Consider the following 20,902-nt stretch of genomic DNA (forward strand, 5'->3'; position numbering starts at 1 on the left):
TACTCCCCTCCTCTATGTCTGTCTGAGGGGGATCTCCTCCCCCTGTAAATGCTCATAGGGTATCAAGTCTCTCCTTGGTGACCTATTATCCTTCCTCTGAGTGCCACCAGGCATCTCCATCCAAGGGACATGTACAAATATGGGGCACCAGAGTTTGTGTGAAAGTCAGATCTCCTTCTCCACTCAACAGTGGAGAATGTCCTGTCCATCGGCTAGTCTGGGTAGGGGTTTGAGGTTTACTGCCTATATTTTCCTTGGCTGTTGCCATAGTTTGCGGAGGACCCCAGGGCCCAGACTCGCCTGTAGTTTTCCAGGACCCGCTGGATCCTTCTATTTCCTCATTCTCCCAGGCTAGGGAAAACAAAATTTATAATTTCTGAATGTTAGCACTCTTGCTAACATTCAATTTTCTCTCAGTTTTACTGGGCTTTATAAAGTGGGATAGAGAGATGGCTCATTGGCTAAGCACTCACTGTTCCTGTGAAGATTTGGACTTTGATTCCCAGCACCCACATTGGCATGTCACAGCAACCTGTAACTCCAGCTTCCAGGGAGCCAGTACCCTCTTCAAGACTGCAGGGCAACTGTGCACATGCCAGTACAAAAGTACAGCTGAGAAAGTGTTTTCTCAAGTGAGCTGGACAGATGCTCAGGATTTAGGAACAGTTGCTGCTGTGGCAGAGAACCTGAGTACAACTCCCAGTATGTACATGGTGGCTCACAACTGTCTGTAATCCAAAGTCCAGGAGGTCCAGTACTTTATTCTGGCCTTTTTGGTACCAGGCTCACATGCACTTACACGGTAGGCAAAACACTCTGACACATACAATAAGAATAAATCTTAAAAACAGAACACAAAAAGTCCTGGAATGTAACTGCAATACTGTGTAATAACTGTCCAAATACAAGAACTTGAGAGCCCTTTTCTAGACTAAACTGTACTAAGACAGTCTCCCTAAACTATCTCCTCCCCACATACCCATTAACATTTAAGACTTAGCTTTAGGATATACTTAATAGTCTCCCTGTGAGCATGATCACAACTAACCAAGTCAGTAATCACCCGAGCCAGTGAATTCTCCTGAAACATGAAGGTCTTTTTTTTTTTTTTAATCTTTTTGTTTATCTACCACAGAACTTAAAAGATCAGGAACCACGCCGTCCCATCCAAGTCCCACTCCTACCCCCATGTGGCTTACCTCTGGCTGAGTCTTTTTCATCCTTCAGCACATCATGACTATTAAAGAGTGTGACAATGACTGTCAAACCGACAAGTAGGATTCTTTTTTGCCCTCTGTCTCAGTTTCTTTTCCTGTTGATGTGATGAAAATATCCTGACAAAAGCGACCAACGTAAAGGAGGATTTATTTTGGCACCCAGTTCAAGGCACAGTCCGTCATGGCAGAGGTCAAGGCAGGAGGAGCCTGTGAAGCAGCTGGTCACACTGCATCCAGTCAAGAGGCAGATGATGAATGCTTGTTGGTGCTTAGGTCTCTCTCCCATTTTATACAATCCAGAGGAGTGTGCTGAAGGCTGGGGGTGGGGAGGTGGGGGTAGGTGTCCTTACCCGTACAATTAAGAAAAGTCTTCCCACACTACTTAACACAATCAGGATGATTCCCCCACAGGCCCATCTCCCTAGAGGTTCTAGCATCAGGCAAGAGCAAGCTGACAAACACTAAGTACCACAACTCTGTAGAGTTCAGCACAACACTGTTAGCATTTTCTTTCCTTTGTATTTATGTATATGTATGTTTTGCTTGGGTACTTGTCTGTGCATTATATGTGTGCAATGCTAGAGGGGGCTATCAAGTTTCCAGGACTAAGATTGCAGAGGGTTGTGAGCCATCATGTAGGAGCTGGGAATTGAACCTGGGTTTTAAGGCAGAGCAACCATGCTCTTAACTATTAAGCCATCTCTCTGGTCCTGATGCTAGTATTTCCTTCTGTGTGTGATTCCTTTATTTATTTATCTATTTATTTATTTATATTAATTTGTTCATATTACATCTTGTTAGCCCTTTCCGTTTCCTCCCATTCTTCCCTCCCTCCCACTTCCCCCCTTCTCCCTTCCCCTATGTCTGTGATTGAGGGAGACCTCCTCCCCCTATATATGCTCTTAGAATATCGAGTCTCTTCTTGGTAACTTGCTATCCTTCCTCTGAGTGCTGCCAGGCCTTCCCATCCAGGGGACGTGGTCAGAAAAGGGGCACCAGATTTCCTGTGAGAGCCAGATCTCACTCTCCACTCAACAGTGGAGAATATCATGTTCGTCGGCTAGGTCTATACTCACTTATATCAAAACACTAGTCCAAGGGATACGTCCCATGAAAAACTTTACTTACCAAGAAAGTGGGTCAGAGGAGAGGACATCCTATTGAGACTTTAGGCGAGAGCAGCATGGAAGAATGGGGAAATAGTAGGACCCACAGGGTCCTAGAAACCTACAAGAAGAACTTTATGACAGGCAGATCTGGGTCCTGGGGTCCTCCTCAAACTAAGGCACCAGCCAAGGAGAATATAGGCAGTAAACTTCGAACCCCTACCAAGACCTGTGTGTGATTCTTACACTGCTATAGTGTACTGTCCTACACCAAATCAGAAACTCCATGGGTGCAAGGACACATACATTTTATTTTCTCCTGGGGTAATCAGTGCATAGCATGGTACCTGATACAAAGTAGGGAAGGGATTGGCCTGCTGAATGAACAGCATCTTCAGCACCCAGACATTAGTGAAGACAATGCTTACTAAATTAATATTAACCTGCCAACAGGCATGAAATAAAAAGATAAAACGAATGCCAGCTTACTGTACCTGCGTGAGCTAATTAGACACACACACACACACACACACACAAATATATATATATGCACAGAGACAAAATCTGAGATAGAACTTAAGACTTTTCTCATCATCCTGGAAAGTTGTGACATGAGTCCACATTTCTGCTCAGTCAGAAAAAAAGATAAGTTTCAAAAAGAAATGATCTTTGACAGTAACACCATTGGTGGAAATAGCTGGCAGATTATTTCTATGCTCTTTAGTCTTACGGACACTGATGCTACAATTTGAATACCTAAAGCCCCCAGGCCACCTGAAGTTGTCATCTTTTGAGGGCATTCAATCTTTGATCTGGTATCCAAACTAAAATGCTTGTTTGTATACATGTGAACATGCACCTTTCCACCTAACAGTAAAGTCTAATGATTCTTCTTTTCTTTTCAATTTTTTTTTGTTGGCTTTTGGGTTTTTGTTTTGTTTTTGTTTTTGTTTTTTTGTTTTGTTTTGTTTTGTTTTGAGACAGGGTTTCTCTGTGTAGTCTTGGCTGTTCTCGATCAGGCTGGCTTCTAATTCAGAGATCTGTCTACCTCTGCCTCCCCAGTACTGGGATTAAAGATTTGCACCACTACCGCCTGCTTCCAATGTTTCTTGCTTATGATGTGTGTGTGCCAACACAGTGCTCATGGAAGTCACAAGACAACTGCTAGGGTCAGTTCGCTCTTTCAAACTCCAGCCCCAGAGACTGACTGCAGCAGCTTTACCTGTTAAATCATCTTGCCAACTTACAGTCCTCATTATTTAGGGTGCTTTATTCACTCCTGGACCAGTGCTCTTAATCAGTTAATTCTTTAAAACAAAAAATGCTTCTAAATTATTTCCAGAAGAAGCACGGCAAGTGTCAGAAGTAGCGTGGTACTACCTGTTACTCTTAGTGCTTTGATGCTATCACCTCCAGCTATCCTTTGATGCTATCAGCCCTAGCTATCCTTTGATGCTATCAGCCCTAGGTATCCTTTGATGCTATCAGGCCTAGCTATCCTTTGATGCTATCAGCTGTAGGTATCCTTTGATGCTATCAGGCCTTGCTATCCTTTGATGCTATCAGCCCTAGCTATCCTTTGATGCTATCAGCCCTAGCAATCCTTTGATACTATCAGCCCTAGCTATCCTTTGATGCTATCAGCCCTAGCTATCCTTTGATGCTATCAGCCCTAGGTATCCTTTGATGCTATCAGCCCTAGCTATCCTTTGATGCTATCAGGCCTAGCTATCCTTTGATGTTATCAGCCCTAGGTATCCTTTGATGCTATCAGCCCTAGCTATCCTTTGATACTATCAGGCCTAGGTATCCTTTGATGCTATCAGCCCTAGGTATCCTTTGATGCTATCAGCCCTAGCTATCCTTTGATACTATCAGGCCTAGCTATCCTTTGATACTATCAGGCCTAGGTATCCTTTGATGCTATCAGCCCTAGCTATCCTTTGATACTATCAGGCCTAGCTATCCTTTGATACTATCAGGCCTAGCTATCCTTTGATACTATCAGGCCTAGGTATCCTTTGATGCTATCAGCCCCAGCTATCCTTTGATGCTATCAGCCCCAGCTATCCTTTGATGTGATCAGCCCTAGCTATCCTTTGATGCGATCAGCCCTAGCTATCCTTTGATGCTATCAGCCCTAGCTATCCTTTGATGCTATCAGCCCTGGTTATCCTTTGATACTATCAGCCCTAGCTATCCTTTGATGCTATCAGCCCTGGCTATCCTTTGATACTATCAGCCCCGGCTATCCTTTGATACTATCAGGCCTAGCTATCCTTTGATGCTATCAGCCCCAGCTATCCTTTGATGCTATCAGCCCTAGCTATCCTTTGATGCTATCAGCCCTGGCTATCCTTTGATGCTATCAGCCCTGGCTATCCTTTGATACTATCAGCCCTAGCTATCCTTTGATGCTATCAGCCCTGGCTATCCTTTGATACTATCAGCCCCGGCTATCCTTTGATACTATCAGGCCTAGCTATCCTTTGATGCTATCAGCCCTAGCTATCCTTTTATACTATCAGCCCCGGCTATCCTTTGATGCTATCAGCCCTGGCTATCCTTTGATGCTATCAGCCCTGGCTATCCTTTGATGCTATCAGCCCTAGCTATCCTTTGATGCTATCAGCCCTAGCTATCCTTTGATACTATCAGGCCTAGCTATCCTTTGATGCTATCAGCCCTAGCTATCCTTTGATGCTATCAGCCCTGGCTATCCTTTGATGCTATCAGCCCTGGCTATCCTTTGATGCTATCAGCCCTGGCTATCCTTTGATGCTATCAGCCCTGGCTATCCTTTTATACTATCAGCCCCGGCTATCCTTTGATGCTATCAGGCCTAGCTATCCTTTGATGCTATCAGCCCTAGCTATCCTTTTATACTATCAGCCCCAGCTATCCTTTGATGCTATCAGGCCTAGCTATCCTTTGATGCTATCAGCCCTAGCTATCCTTTGATGCTATCAGGCCTAGCTATCCTTTGATGCTATCAGCCCTAGCTATCCTTTGATGCTATCAGCCCTAGCTATCCTTTGATGCTATCAGGCCTAGCTATCCTTTTATACTATCAGCCCCAGCTATCCTTTGATGCTATCAGGCCTAGCTATCCTTTGATGCTATCAGCCCTGGCTATCCTTTGATACTATCAGGCCTAGCTATCCTTTGATGCTATCAGCCCTAGCTATCCTTTGATGCTATCAGGCCTAGCTATCCTTTGATGCTATCAGCCCTAGCTATCCTTTGATACTATCAGGCCTAGCTATCCTTTGATACTATCAGCCCTAGCTATCCTTTGATGCTTCAGGTCCCAGAATCTTTTTTTGTTCTCTGCTTACTGAAATTCCAATCTGCTTTTGCTCAAGCATCTACAAACTATTTCCTGACTATCCTGAGTAAGGTTGAATTTGTTCTTAATACCTATTCCTATGCCCCACCCCCACCCCTGGGTAATTAGCCACTTTTGCCTAACCAATGTAGCCCATTTTATGTAACAATGTTCAGGTCACTGTAACAGTCACAGGGAAAACAGCAGCTTCTGTACTCATCACCCAGGAGCTCCTTTTACTTCCAGCACTTCTGTGTAATCTTTTCCATGCCTGCTCAGCAAAAGAAGGTACACATTTAATTTACCAAAGTCACATAATCTAAGTGAAAGAAAGAGCCCTCCTCCTGGATTAATGGACAAGTAAGAACAGCAGTGTGAAATCTCCCTAAATCTTAGGTCTTTCCTCAACCTCTTTGTACAAAGACAACTGATGATGTGTAAAGAATATTGAACCTAGCTGAATTCTACCTGCTCTTGAAAAAATATTTTTTTGAATATTAAAGGCTCCTAAAATGCAGCTTTACTTATGATTAATTTTTATGAGATCTAGAGTGTTAACAAGCAAATATTACAGTAAGAAAAAGGATACATACTTCTATAAGGGTTGACTTTTTAAAATAAACCTTAATTGTTCTCATAGACACAATAAATTAGCAAACCATTCACAGTACCCGCAAGCCCTTCACCAGGGTGGGAGAGCTGAGGAACCCAGGAGGCTCTTGTGACCTACAGTTCACCAATGCACTACTTGCTCCTGGGACAGGAGGACTCAGCACCATATGATGAAATAAATCTTCCCATAGACATTGCTTTGGTTGACAGTTTATTAAGCACACTACATTTATACCTTATTTTTTACGTTTTTAAATCATTCACACATGGACTTGGTAAAAACATATTTTATAGAAAACTAAGATGAAAGAACAACAAATTGCACACAGATAAACTGCTCAATTGTTGGGATTTTCTAAATTCCATCTGTACAGGTGATCAAGAAGAATTAGGTGGTTTGATTTTTCTTAAGTCCTGCACCAGACTATGACTTCAAAAGCATTAATGTTGAGATGCAGATACAAAAAGCAACTACCAAAGAAACTGTTTAATCATCTGAGGAACAGGACGAAACACTGTTCTTTTACAGGTAGTTTTCTAGACTCACGCTTTATGACTGTCATTTCTGTTTAGAGAATTAGCTATACAGACTGATGAGACCAAAAAAATTATTTTCTTTAAAAACAAACAAACCAAGAGTTTATTTACAAAACATGCAAAAGGAGCGTGTGTAGGTGCCACTGCAGAACTGGCTGACTGCAGATCAGCAACAAGAACAGGCCTTTACTTACAGACGCAGGTCCTCCCTGCACTCTGGAAGAAATACATTTTCAGGGCTTGGACTAGAAAAACGGCATACAATGCAAAGACAGAAACAGTGAAGTTTGCAAATCCTTTATATTTCCAGGTGTTGAGACAATGTTTGTGAATGCTGAGGTTACCTCTAGCGTCGAAACCAGAGCCAGCTATTAAGCAGCCAGAATGCTACGGTAATTGAATACATGACCATTTCTCTTTTAGCACGTTCTTTATTTTCTTCTTCCAGAAGTTGTAGACGTCTATTTAATTTGATTATCTAAGTGAAAGATAAACATAAAATACAAAATAGCACTAATGCAATCAGCTTTTTAAAAAGTAATGTATTAATTTGTCAAGGATGTCATAGAAAGTTTCATTTGGACCAAATGAACACAATTGTAAATAGAAAACAAAACACTACCCACAGCAGTGTAAATTGCTTCTCCATTTACGTTCTGTAAATCTACGTGTAAGGCAGAGTGTTTAAGGACACTGCTGAGCCAGGCTGGGTGTCTGGTGGGTCTGTCTCTCACAGCAGAGGGAACATGGGATGCTCGCTCCTCTTTGTGCTTTTCCAAGAGCCTAGGTTGTGTACGCAGCCTTGGACTTGGATAACAGTGTTCCCGGTCCACTTTGATCCCCACAGCCCCAGATTACCTACTATAGTGGGCCCTCTGATACGCTACTCAAGACCTTCATTATATATTTGGCCTATATAATGAGACCACCAAATATGCCTTCCCTGCATGGAATGCCTCTCTGTAACGACAGCAGTAAAGCATATTAAAAATAAGCACACAAACTCCACAGACTGGGCTTATGAGTAGGGTCATGAAATATGTACGGAGAGGGAGTGGGAACATTCAAAGCAGTGGTTTCCAAAATGAAGAAATTACATACAGTAACAAGGCCCCCAAAGTGATTGACAACATAGCAAAAGCAAAGGCATACAATTTAGAACTAGACTGATTAATAAGTACATCTATAGTCTTTCATGTTGGCCAAATTATATCAATCATTTTGGTAGCAATGTATTATGTTGATCAAAAATATTTGAATGGTGATTAAAAAAAATCTCTAATAATTTTGAGAAAATTAATTATGGTTTACTAGATAATCTAAATGCATGGGATCCATGGGGGGGGGGCGCGGTGGGGATAATAAAATCATCTGAACTATTCTTCTGAAATATTCTGTAGATAGCTTTTAGGCTATATTTTATTTGGGGGCAGTAATTACCTGACGTCTTAATGAGGCTGCATCTACCACAGTCATGTCATCTGATGCTCCTTCAATGGCTGCATCTATGTTTGAAATGCCATATCTAGCAGGTAAGATATTGAAAGCCATGTTAAAAACAATTGTCAAGTCATGTACTGTGCTGCATACACTCAAAGAAGTCATACCTAACAATGTAAACAAGCATTTTCCATTTGAACTGATAAATAAGAAAAAGCAGCGTAAGATGACTATCTGCAATACTGGAAAAGATGAGGAAAAACTCTTACTAGATGCTTTCTTTTTTCAAGCCAGAAAATGCAGCCATGTTAATGGAAGGGTCTCTGTTTGAAAGGGCTACCGTGTACACACTGACACACAGCAATTACTACAGGCACCATGCCCGTGTCATTCCGTAGAAAGACGCAACGACAGGGGATGCAAAAGTGAACTATGAACAGAAGACTGATTATTCATTACTTTTCCCTGTCTGCCTGCCTTTCATTTGTTATTTTTACTTTACTTCTGATTTCGAGCTACTATGGTATTCTCCCACAAAAGTGAATATACAATCTTCTAAATCTCTTACAGCTACACTCAGCTACAGACCTGTCTCAATGATAAACCAACAAGAAGCTTCATGGACTCCGACTTGCTAAGCCACCTCTCCAGCACCAGGTTTCTACATTTTAAAATTCATTTTAACGAAGTTATTATAATATATATATATATGACAGTATAATTTATTTACATGTATATCTACTTTATATTCTATATAGTTTTTAGTAAAATGACATGGTAACCTTTCTACATGAGCAGAATATAAGCAAAATTAAAAATTACTCTTATGTAAGCTACACAGAGTTGACACATGGATTATTACTCTAATATTACCAGCAACTCCCCATCAGAAAAACTATATAACCTCACATAAAGGGATGTGAAGGAGAATTATATGTTCCTTTAGGCATGCTAATATGTTTATTCACAAAGTTCTATTGTTTCAGATGTTAAAACCACCCCAGACACTTTAATAAAGCATGCAAAGGAGAGTTTAAATAACAGACAGCATGTACCCATTATAGATAAACCATAGCAATCTCTGGCCTGTAGTTTCTCTTACAGCCAAGTCATATGGTTTACACTAACCATGCCTTTCCTCTTAGAAACAATGTGTCTTGAAATACTCAAAATAAACTTTATCAGTTAGGAGAAGTAAACTTAGTTCATATGTAGTTCATAAGTTTACTTTTTGTAAACTGAGCAAATTAATCTTATAGATACTAAGATAGAACTATTGGGATTAGGGGTGTAGCTCAGTAGCAGAACACTTGCTTACCTGTGCAAGTTCCTGGGTTTGCCTCCCAGGGCCCTAATAATACAGCCTTCCCCCCAAAACTATTAAATGATCAGTGGGAAAAAATATGGGTCAAATCAGGGAGGCAGAGGCAAGTGGATCTCTGTGAGTTCGAGGCCAGTCTGGTCTATAAAAGTGAGTCTAGGACAAGCTACATGGAGAAGCATTGCCTCATAAAACCAAAACCAAAACCAAAGCCAAAAAAAAAAAAATCTGTGTTTTATCCTCAAAATAATACAAATTTTCTATTTCTCCAAGGTCACACATGAAATGAATGACTGGAGGGGCTATCAAAGAATATCAGCAACTGCCTCAAAGGTAAATGGAAGGCTCGGGGGTTACTCAGCCAGAAAATGCTTACTGTTTCATCCTCAAACCCACATTAAAAATAGGAAAGCTGGGCATGGTGGAGCATCTTTGTAATCCCAGTGCTGGGGAGGTAGAGGCAGGAGGATTCCTGTGGCTTGCTGACAAACCGACTTAGCCCAATCAGCAAGTTCCAAGCAAACCAAGACCAAGGAGGACAACACTTGAGGAATGAACCCATGGCTGACCTTTGGCTCTCCATGCATATGCACTTGCACTTATACAGGCACCCCACCCTGCCATACATGAAGGTAAAGGAACAGGGATGCTTGTGCATACCAAACATACACACACACACACACACACACACACACACACACACACACCCCTAGCCTTAACAAGGAAATAAAAGTATACATGAAAAAAATTACCAGTTAAATACTGAATCAACCAAAGTTTTTAGAACTCTAAAGATACTCAGCATTTGTTAAAAAATATTTAAGTACATAACAAGATTTTATTGTCAATTTTAAACAAAAAAGTATAAAATCGTTTTAAGCTAAAACTATCTCTCCTAACAAATGGTCATACCACTTACTGAAAACACCTTGACAGAAAGTTAAAGGGACTAAAACTGATTTTAAAAAACTATCAGGGGAAACTATGCAGAAGAACTGAGTAAGCCCAGTGGTCAGGGACCACCAGTGCAACATGGATGAGATTAACAAGAAATGCATGGTTCCCTTTCTTCTTGCTTAAGAGGGTGTCTGCCTCTTTTGGAGAAGAGAAACAATGCTGTCATTTTAAACCTACTGTGATAGCTAACATAATTCCATGTAAAACTGGCTTGGAAAATTAGAGTGACAGTATCTGATTGGCAACATGTGTCCGTGCGGAAGACAGGGGAAGCAGCTGGAGGTGTTGGCCCCTGCTGTTCCTTGTCTTTGCAGATGACTTGGGCTAAGCATATCTGACAGTAGGAAAAGGGCAAATACAAGAGGCAAATCAACAGGAGATAGCAATAGCTAATGAACATAAAACAAGATTTAAGATTACGCCTTTTCTCTGTGTTAGCATGATCCCATATAAGGCTACTAAGACACCGCTGTAAGGTACACTGGATGTTCTTCTCACAGCATGCCATGATTTTGGGAGGAGGGTGGTTGAGACAGGGTCTCACCATGCAGCTCTGGCTGGCCTGGGACTCACTATGTAGGATCAGGCTGGCCTCAAAATCATAGAGATGTACCTGCCTCTGACTCTGTCTAGGATTAAAGGCTGTGCCCTCGTACCCAACCATAACTTTTACTATTATACAATGTTCTCATATTCTGGTGGGCAATTGTCAGGACTAATTATCAACCCTGTTCCTAGCAAAACACAGAATTTCTCCTAAAAGAAAGCTGCAGAGGCCTAAGCTGTTTACATGTAAACAATCATGGCTATGCATGCATTATGATGTCCCGAACAATACAAGCTCCATCAAATCTCTGTGTCCTTTGGTAATCACAAAGTCTCCAAGTTACCTGACGTTGTCATGATGAGGATTAGAAGTGGCGGCAGCTGACCCACCACGCAACACAGGTCTAGGGCAGGTTTTTGCAGAAGACACAAGACAGAATCAGGAAACAGAGAAGTAGGAAAATAAAGCAAAAACAAGACAAATAAATGTCAGATAGGATTATATTGTATGCTTCAGTACAATATAATATCCCTCAAATGCTTTGAAAATCCTTGTTTTATGTGTCCTCCCCATTTTAAATTATTTTCATAATTTAGTATTTCATAATTAGAAAAAGAGAAAAATGTGACAAAGTAGCACCATCATATAATTCTCTATGTTTAAAAAGTGTAATTCTTCACTTCCAACTGGAAAAATAAAACTAGCCATTTTAAAAGCATATCAAGAACCTGAGAGTAGCACCTGCATGATCATGGTTGCTCATACATATAAACTAAGTGTTTAAACAACTGCCCACTGCCCACAATTCCATCCCTCCTGCTTCATTAACCCTGATTAGTCAGACTAGCTTTCTGTCTTGATGCAGCTGTCTCTCACCCAAACACTGGGCAGGGTAAGGACAGGGCTGAGAGAGTATAGGGAAACTACAAAGTGCAATTGGAGAGTGGGTCTGAGCTCGAGACAACCATGAGTGACACACAGGGCTGCTCCATGAGGATCAAGGTGCGCTGGAAAACTTTGTGGGGTTGTCATTCAGTCTCGATACATGCATTGCTGCGAGAGGACAATTAGTTCTCTACCTGACTAAGTTGGAACCTTTCCAATTAAATTTGCTAAAAATCAAGAAACAGATTCTAAATCCCTGCCAGTTAACTCTCTTTACAATAATAACCCTGTTTACTACTCAGAAAGATGGGATATTTTCTAACTAGTCAGGCTTGCCTCACTGTAAGCATAACAGGGTTACAGCTGTAGAATATAAACAATTTTCTTTTCCACTTTTAATTTTTTCTTCTTTCCTTTCTTGACACAAGGTTGCATTTAGCACGGTTTGGCTAAATCTGTGGAGCATGTGGTGCTGGGGATCAAAGCGGGGCACTTCAATGCTAATCAACTACTTCAGCTAACCTACAATCCTAGCCCTATAAATGACTCAGAAACAAACAAACAAACCTGAAAAGTTTATAGAGGAAAATGTAATGCTGAGTTTCCGCATGCCCTAACGTGATACCAGCACGCAGGGACACAGGGATTAAGAGGCCGGAGGGGGAGACAGGTTCGCCTCCTTCTGCTTGCTCTAGAACACTGATGAATCACATTTTTTCAGATAGGTTTTAAAGTCTTACTCACTTCTAGTTCATGAAATAAGGAAAGCTATGTACTGAAGTTATTTAAACTATTAAAACACGAGAATGGCCAATGAAATGAAGCCACTCTTGTGTGCTTCCTAAACTTTTAAAAAATGTGTGTGTCAATATGGCCAAATTGATCTGCCATATTGAACATAATCCACCACAGAGATTTCCCTTTTACAAATGCAGAGGGAGAAAACAATACAGTTACCTTTCACAACGTATCTCATTTTGTCTTCTCACACTGGTAATTGATACATATAATATAAAAGTAAATTAGACAGATAGTTGGCAAAATTAGAAACTTCATTCAAGCACTAGTTTCTACCATAAAAATGATTTAATGTTAAAAGAAATCATTCAATAGTGTATTTTGTAATTAGAATGGCAAAAGGGAAGGAAATCTAAGGCTACTAGATTTTTATAGTAATTTCTATACTGATATTTTTGAGTTAATAAATGGCCTAAATTAAGAGAATGCACTTCTTTTCAACAAAATTATCAATTATTGTATAATTAAGCAGGTTAATTGGAGGACCAAAAATTAAACATTTTTAAGAAGAAAAGTTACAAGAGATACTGTATGAGCTGTCTTCCATGTTGCATTTTTATGGATATTTGCCAAAAACATAAACTATTCATACACTGGTTTCTTATTCCAGTCATTAAAAAGAAAGTACAACCTGGCTAAAGAAAAACAAAATAATGAAGCCCCTGCCCCCAAAATGAAGCTTATGCATAACTCAAACATCAGTGCTTAAATAATGTTTTACATATAACAGACTAAGTTGCTTCAGAAAGATGTTAGTACTTTACACTGGGAATGAAATGCACAGCTCTAACAAGTATAGATGAGACGTCTATCTACCAAAGACAGACAGTTTCTGCCTGGCAAAGAACAGTGCTTTACTGCTGCCAACTGGGCAAACAACACCTGGCCTTCTTCCTGATGTTTTTGTCAGTCTTCCGAATGTACAGCACTACCTTTGTAGGAACTTTGTAACAACACCTGAATTTCATTTAGTTTTCATGCTTAACTCTGTTTAGATTACCTACACCAAGGCCACCACAGAAGCAGAAAATCCAGTACAGAGTGCCACTTGATGTACAAAGTAAAAGTAGTTCTTAAGCTGAGAAACTAAAAGTCCTTTTACAACAAAAGCAAACAGAAGGCTCTTGCTTTTCTGACAAATAGTTCGAGTTTAAACTTGCTGTATTTAATGTGCAGTCCCCAAGTGCAAAGATACATATTGCATTAGCATGATAGCCAAGAGCAATAAAACAAAAAACAAAACAAAACAAAACAAAACACCAAAAAGATGAACAGCAAAGAACATAAAAGCGCTGAAAACTGTATAAGCAATATTTATTTTATAATCATGCAAGGACATTATCCAAATTTCACATTCCCATTTCTTTGAAAAGCAGGCTAAACTCTTCCATAATAAAACAAAAAGTGATTCGGCATTTACAATTCTGACTAAACTTTGTACAATTAAAATAGAACAAGACAAAAACAAAACACAAAACCCCAAACCCTTTCAGTAGTGAAAGCCCCGGCAAGGCTGAGGAGAACCTCACTGTCCAAAACAAGGCCACAAGTCAGGGAACACAGAAGCTATGCAGCCCTGGGTGGCCTGGAGCTCACACGCTTGTGCCTCTTCCTCCTGAGTGCTGCTGGGATTAGGCATGTGCCACCTTGCCCAGCTCCTTTTTGCAACTTGATTCAAAGTTCTACTCTACACAGCACGTTGGCCTTGACCTCAGGGCAATTCTCCGGTCTCAGCTTCCCCAGTGTTGGGATTAAGGTGTGAGCCACCACACTCAGCTTTCAATTTCTGAAAATTTATTTGGCTAACATGATAAATTTGAAGTTATTAAGATATTATCATGTAAAAAATTCACTTAGTGTCCCAAAGAGCTTTTCATAGTAAAGCATAAAATTTTACACTGGTAAGATTTCAGATGTTTAAGCTTTAGGTAATTTATTCCGTGCCGTAAGTGGGAAAAACTCCACACTTCTGCAAGTTCCCTATCACGTGTCTGAACTGTGGATGTGCTGGCGGGAGGGAGGATCAGAACAGTGGACGGTAGCTCTGTCATCTATCTAGTGGAGACACCTACAAAGGATCTAGAAATTGTTTGCTTGTTTTCATTCAGATGTTTTCACTACAATAGCATTGGACATGATAAATTCTGACCCATCAATGTGATCTCTTCTAAAGAAGGTAGGAAAAAAATGTTTGAAAGAGAAAGGAGAAAACGGCCTTTCCCAATGTTAGCTCCTAAGGCCTTCTGTTCATTGCCTCTACAGGTCTCTAGCTATACTAGGGAAACAATCTGACACATCAGCCCCACACTGTAAATAATAGTGAAGGGCAGGAGATGTCATAAGAATCTGATCAGCCAAGTACAATCTCCTTCTCACCTGAGAGAAGAGACAATGCATATGCTCAAAGGCCAGCATGCAGCTAGCTGTTTAGTGGAAGAATCAAAAAAGCGGCTGAGATTTCCTAACCCTACACCGTTTCTTCTGAACCCTGCTGCTGCTCATCCCTTCCAAACAGCCAGAGTCCACCAAGCTTAGAGGGCAAAACAAGGGATGTTAAGCCCACGGAGGAAAAGAAACAAAGCACAACTATAAAAATAAATCTACACACACACACACACACACACACACACACACACACACACACACACACACGTATGAATTTAAGTATTTACATGGCCCCTTTGATGCCATGGACCTAAAGCTTTTTTCACTAGTGTGATGTTCTATGGCCAAAATACACACTGTTGTGTTAATCTAGGGAGACAGAGAAGGCCCTGGATTCAATAACATGAGGAGTCCAGACACTCATGGCACAAGTGAAGAGCTGGGTCTGGGAGGACTAAAGGTGCAGCAACAACAACCTTGTTCCGAGTGAGCCAGAGACACACCAAATTAAGAAATTAAGTTTTAATTTATTGGGAGTTCTTCAAAAATGCAAACACTAACACTGACGTTCAAGGCCACTGGACCAATGTTTAGAGCTGGAGTGAAGCTTATTTGACTCTCCCACAGCATGACAGGATGTCAACAAAGCCCTGGGACTCCATCTTTTAAAAATACTGTAAGGTAATGAAGCAAAGAGCAAAACATCTTAAATGATTGGAAAAAAATTACTTGCTTAAATAAGCCAAAGTATAATTCTAATGATACTATTTGGAGCTGTTCAAAATTAAGGTACTGTCTATGAATATACTGAAAATATCAGCATTATCTAAAAGTGGTAGTAGTAATAGCACACAGAAATAGAATTTCTAGTATGAGCCTAGACTCCACAGCTCACAGTAAAGTCTACGGGGAGCTACTGCCTACTCCTACCTGCTTTATTACTTCCCTCCTATCACTAGGTGATTAAAGCAAAAGGCTGAAGACAACTAGTATGCTCAAGTCCCAGATGTTACACTCAGTCCAACAGTCCCTTTAACATATTTCCAAGTGGAACCAAGCACTTAGTCAGTCAGCAAAGTCTTTGAAAAAACTTGTTACATGTCCTACGCACAGAGCTAAATATCTTCCACAAGTGAGGGAAAGCTAATAGAATCTTGTGAAATGTGAATTTTGGACAATAATTTCAAATTAAAAGAAGCAAGCAAGCCATTTCAATCCATTGCATCTTAGAAAGAGACTAAAAAGGAGCAAGCAAAAAAAAAGACAACACCACAGTCCACTAAATAAGGAGCCAAAACATAAGCAACAAAGTGGCAAGGCCACTGCTGACCAATCACCTGCGGTTTTCATCCAGCACATCCAAGATCTGCTGGTAAGCCCTACGAGTAGAAGACTGGATAAGCGACAAAATGCCACGGGCAGAGGAAAGATTAGCTCCATCTTCAGGTAGCATATGGGGAGGACAGACCCGAGCCTGTGGTGGCGATGGTGTCACACTGTTCACATAAGCACAGCAAATGAAGAGAAAAACACTCAAGTCAGATTTTCATAAAACTTCAGCAGAGCAGTTTTTAATCTGTTTTCTTGCCCACATTTCCCACCCCAATCTACCTCAAGAGAACAGTCAAACAGAAGAAGTTTAAAAACATTTGAGTTGTTTTTTAAAAAGCAGCTATGATGTAGCGCTTGTAAGTTTGAAATTCTAAGTATCAGTCTAAGCAGAAGGAACAACTTGGAGGGAAAATACCCAGCAACAAGGGTGTTCAGGGGTTGGTGTGGAGAACAGAGACACTGTTTATTCAGTGCCACACATATATAGCAATTCAGTAAAGCAAAGACCTAAAAATCAACACTGTATGTGACTTACGGATGACAGAGTGGAACACAGAATTCTGCGATGTAATATCAACATCTAAACACATGAATTCAGCATGATTCTATAAAGACACCAGTTCAAATACTTCACAAAGACAACAAAGCAAATCCTCAGAAAACTAGCTGTATTTTGACTGTTTAATTAGCTAAATTTCCAAAGCATAAAACTGCCCAGGTCTGGGCATACAGTGAAAGAAAGAAGACAAGGGCACTGCTTCCATTAGCACGATGGCAGAAGGGCAACTATTTCTTGACTTTTTGGTGATAGTGATCAAATTACTCCTTCATATATGAGCTGAGATTCACAATTTCTTTTGGTGCGCTGACCACATTTAGACAAAGCTATTGGTGCAGCTCTGGCCCAGGTTCTTATTGTCTGTGTTGGCATCTCCAGAGAGCTGTTTACTACTGAAGCAGGAGACCTTTGACTGACACATGGAGTTGAGACTTGTTCTCTTTACAGAGAGAAGACCACGAGTCTAAGATGAGGGCTCAGTAGTTTCCAGGGGGAAAGCACATGAGGCTAATCTTGTTTTTTTGTTTGTTTGTTTGAGACAGGGTCATGTTATGTAACCCTAGCTGGCCTCAGACTCACAGAGATCCATCCACCTGCCTCTGCTTCAGTGGGGATTAAAAGTGTACACCACAAAGGCTCATCTTATATTTTGTGTATGACATGCAAAAGAAAAAAAGTAGAGCCATAAATAGCTGCATACATGAAAAATCTTCCATGTAATCTCTCCCCCTTCACATGTGCTAGCTTGGAAACCTAAATTAAAGAACATGACGGTGTTTTGAAAGGATAGCTCCTGTCATCTAATATCCTCAGAGTTTCCAAAATGAAACAAAATCTATACATCTGTGAACAATTCAGTACCTTCATGATCTAAAGCGAAAGGTGCAATAAATATAAAAACGCTACTTTCCGAAGACCACTTAGAAGAGAAAAATCTAAGCCAAATCTTGGCATATACAGAAATTCTAGAATTTAGTCTAATGAAATCAAGACAAACTAAAGTTTTTAGATATCAGTTTAGAGACTGGCAATCCTTATTCCAGAAGAATGTGTGTGTGTGTGTGTGTGTGTGTGTGTGTATGTGTGTGTGTGTGTGTGTGTATAAATATATACACACATATGTAAGTCAATGTATAGTCTTATATATTCATATACACATACATATATAGTAAAAAATCACTATATAATCTGATCCACAGGACTTGGAAAATCCCATAATAAACATCATAAAATAGTTGGATGAAAAAAAAAAGAAAACAAGAAAAGCAAACAAACAACACTCTTAGAGTGGCTGGAGTGTAGAATATGTGTGGGGCTGCATTTAAACATTCTTTAGACAGAACAACAAACACCTGTGTGCAAGAAGCCAGGCTGAACTCATGTTTATGAGTCCAGGGACAGGACTGTAAACTTAAGTTCTGTGTCACTATTTACTGGCATCCTGGAGACTGGGGAGTGGGATGAAAGGTGAGGTTCAGGCTCACAGGGAAGGAGCCACTATCCAAGAGTCACCTTTACCCCATGGGACTGTAACACTAGGACAAATAGGTTGACAAATGTGGAAAGACAGACTGATATTACAATAGAGGAGGAAGAAAGTCCCATGCACACCACTTCCATGGGGTTACAGGTTTGGGAAAATTTTACTTCTTTTTAAAAATATCTATTTATTTTAAATATGAGTGCTGTATCTTCATGTACACCTCATGCCAGAAGAGGGTATCATATCCCAGCATAGATGGTTGTGAGCCGCCATGTGGCTGCTGGGAATTGAACTCAGGACCTCTGGGAGAGTAGACGGTGTTCTTAACTGCTGAACCATCTCTCCAGGCCCCAAAAATACACTTAGTAAAGATGACAGCAATTGGCTAAATTTCATTAAGCAAGTTTTAAACTATCACTGCTTCTTTGAGTTTAGGGTTCACAAGGAGCACATTTGGATGCCATATTAACAAGTGAACTAGTTGTAGAATGAGCATATTATTTACTTTTAGTATTTTGAATCAAAGCAACAATGTCATGGATGGATTCCAAACTTATAGTAAAGTTTAATGGATTTTTGTCCATTAAAATATAAAAAAGTCATATATTATATAAATTTGAAAAGCAGGCTGAGGACATAATTCATTGTAGAGTACTTACTTAACATGCCTAAGGTTAGCAGGTGGAAAGAAAGGAGGAAGGAATAGAAAGAAGAAAAAGCAAGAAATAAAAGAAGAAAAATCTCAAGGTACATAAGGAAATGAGATGGTCATCTTACAAAATAGTCAGGCATAAATAACTTCAGGTCAGCAGCAAAGAATTCTCAAGATGGAATGAATAAAGGTTGGATTCTAAAATAATCTACAAGTACTCACTGTATTATTAATGACTGATTTTAATGTACATCAGGAAAATCAATCAATACAAATAAACTGAAAATAAGAAAATCTATGAATCTCTTCCAATTCTAAGATTCTATGATCATATGAAATATTGATTTGTCATAAACAAGAAAAAACTTATTTTGATTCTTAATCCTTAACTTAATAGAAATATTTATGCAGAACAGCAAAGGATGAGATTAAGTCCTGCAAAACAAAAGATCTTTAAAAAAATTTCCCTCAGTGCTAAACCCTTGGACCTATAAATGGCAAGCAAGTCTGTCCTCTACCAAGCTACACTCCCCAGATCATGACATCAAGTATATCAATACTATTAGAGATATTTGATCCAAGAAAAAATTAAGGTTTCAAAGACTGGTAAGAAATTTAACTTTTTGTCGGGTGTGGTGGCGCACGCCTTTAATCCCAGCACTTGGGAGGCAGAGGCAGGCAGATCACTGTGAGTTCGAGGCCAGCCTGGTCTACAAAGTGAGTCCAGGATAGCCAAGGCTACACAGAGAAGCCTTGTCTTGAAAATCAAAATAAAAAAAAAACAATTAACTTTTCATAGCAGTCCTCAAGACATAAGAAAAATAGAACAGAAAGGGTTATTTTTAGGCTGATTAATTAGTAAGGTAACAAAATAATCTTTATTAGAAACAGTAATTTAGCAATTTTTATCTAAATTAGGAAAATAATTTGGAATTTTAGGTACTCATGTACACATTTTAACCAATAAATTTCACTGAAAAAACAACAACAAAGACAAATACTGTAAGTACTCTATCAGAAGTTATCTCCTCTATTAGAATCCACTGAGGGGGCAGAGTGATTGGAGTTGGGTTCTCACCCCTGCCCAGTTACTGAGGAAATAGCTAACCAAGGTTTAGTTACTTTTTTTGTTTCTTTTGTTTAATTTTGACAAGTCAACTATTGTAAAAATATAACATAATGCAAAGTACTGAGATTAGGTTTTTAAACAAATATGGTCTTATACATAATTTAATACAATGCATTTTGATAACAAACTGCTTCTACTATTGTTAAAAGAAAACAAACAAAATCCCAAGTTTAGTTTTTTAAATAAAAGGGTAATGACTTCTGAAGAAGCATTCATGCTTACCGTGTTATTTCATTAGTAACAGCGCTACCTCATGCTCACAGACTCTCACACGTAAGGGTTAAGGAAACAATGGCTAGTCAATGTCAGAACTCTATGAAAATCAGTGACTCAGCACAACTCATTAAGAGAAAAGTTCAAAGTAGGATAGCGCTCTCCACAGGCTTTCAAAGGATGTTTCTCAAACTGTGAGGTTAATGCTTTTACTGAAGAATTAGCCTCTGAAAAAGTGGTTAAAACAAAACAAAACAAATACAAACTCGGTTCATTTTTCTGGGACAGTATATATTTATTTATTTATGCCCACAATGTATCAGCATACACTCCTGGCTGCTCTGAAACTAGCTACCATATTTTCTGGTCTATAAGACATCTGGGCATATAAGATGACCCTC

The 20,902-nt window shown here is 39.8% G+C and overlaps 1 protein-coding gene across 18 annotated transcripts in view; it reads right to left on the reverse strand.

Moving 5' to 3' along the window:
- Window positions 1-6,461: 6,461 nt before the first annotated feature.
- The window catches only part of MFF (mitochondrial fission factor), a 29,095-nt gene continuing 14,654 nt past the window's right edge, over window positions 6,462-20,902 (reverse strand). For 4 of the 18 annotated variants that reach the window (XM_084779651.1, XM_084779640.1, XM_084779653.1 and 1 more), the window contains 5 exons: window positions 16,471-16,629; window positions 12,908-12,940; window positions 11,409-11,468; window positions 8,241-8,325; window positions 6,462-7,278 (listed from right to left, as the gene is read on the reverse strand). In XM_084779651.1, the coding sequence (XP_084635777.1) occupies window positions 7,147-7,278; window positions 8,241-8,325; window positions 11,409-11,468; window positions 12,908-12,940; window positions 16,471-16,629 (469 nt within the window). In that variant the 3' untranslated portion in view covers window positions 6,462-7,146. The remainder of the gene's footprint in view (window positions 7,279-8,240; window positions 8,326-11,408; window positions 11,469-12,907; window positions 12,941-16,470; window positions 16,630-20,902) is intronic. The other 14 variants (XM_084779644.1, XM_084779656.1, XM_084779650.1 and 11 more) reach the window with 7 other exon arrangements.

The sequence above is a fragment of the Acomys minous genome (assembly GCF_964271855.1).
Source record: "Acomys minous genome assembly, chromosome: 4".
NCBI classification, from domain to species: domain Eukaryota; kingdom Metazoa; phylum Chordata; class Mammalia; order Rodentia; family Muridae; genus Acomys; species Acomys minous.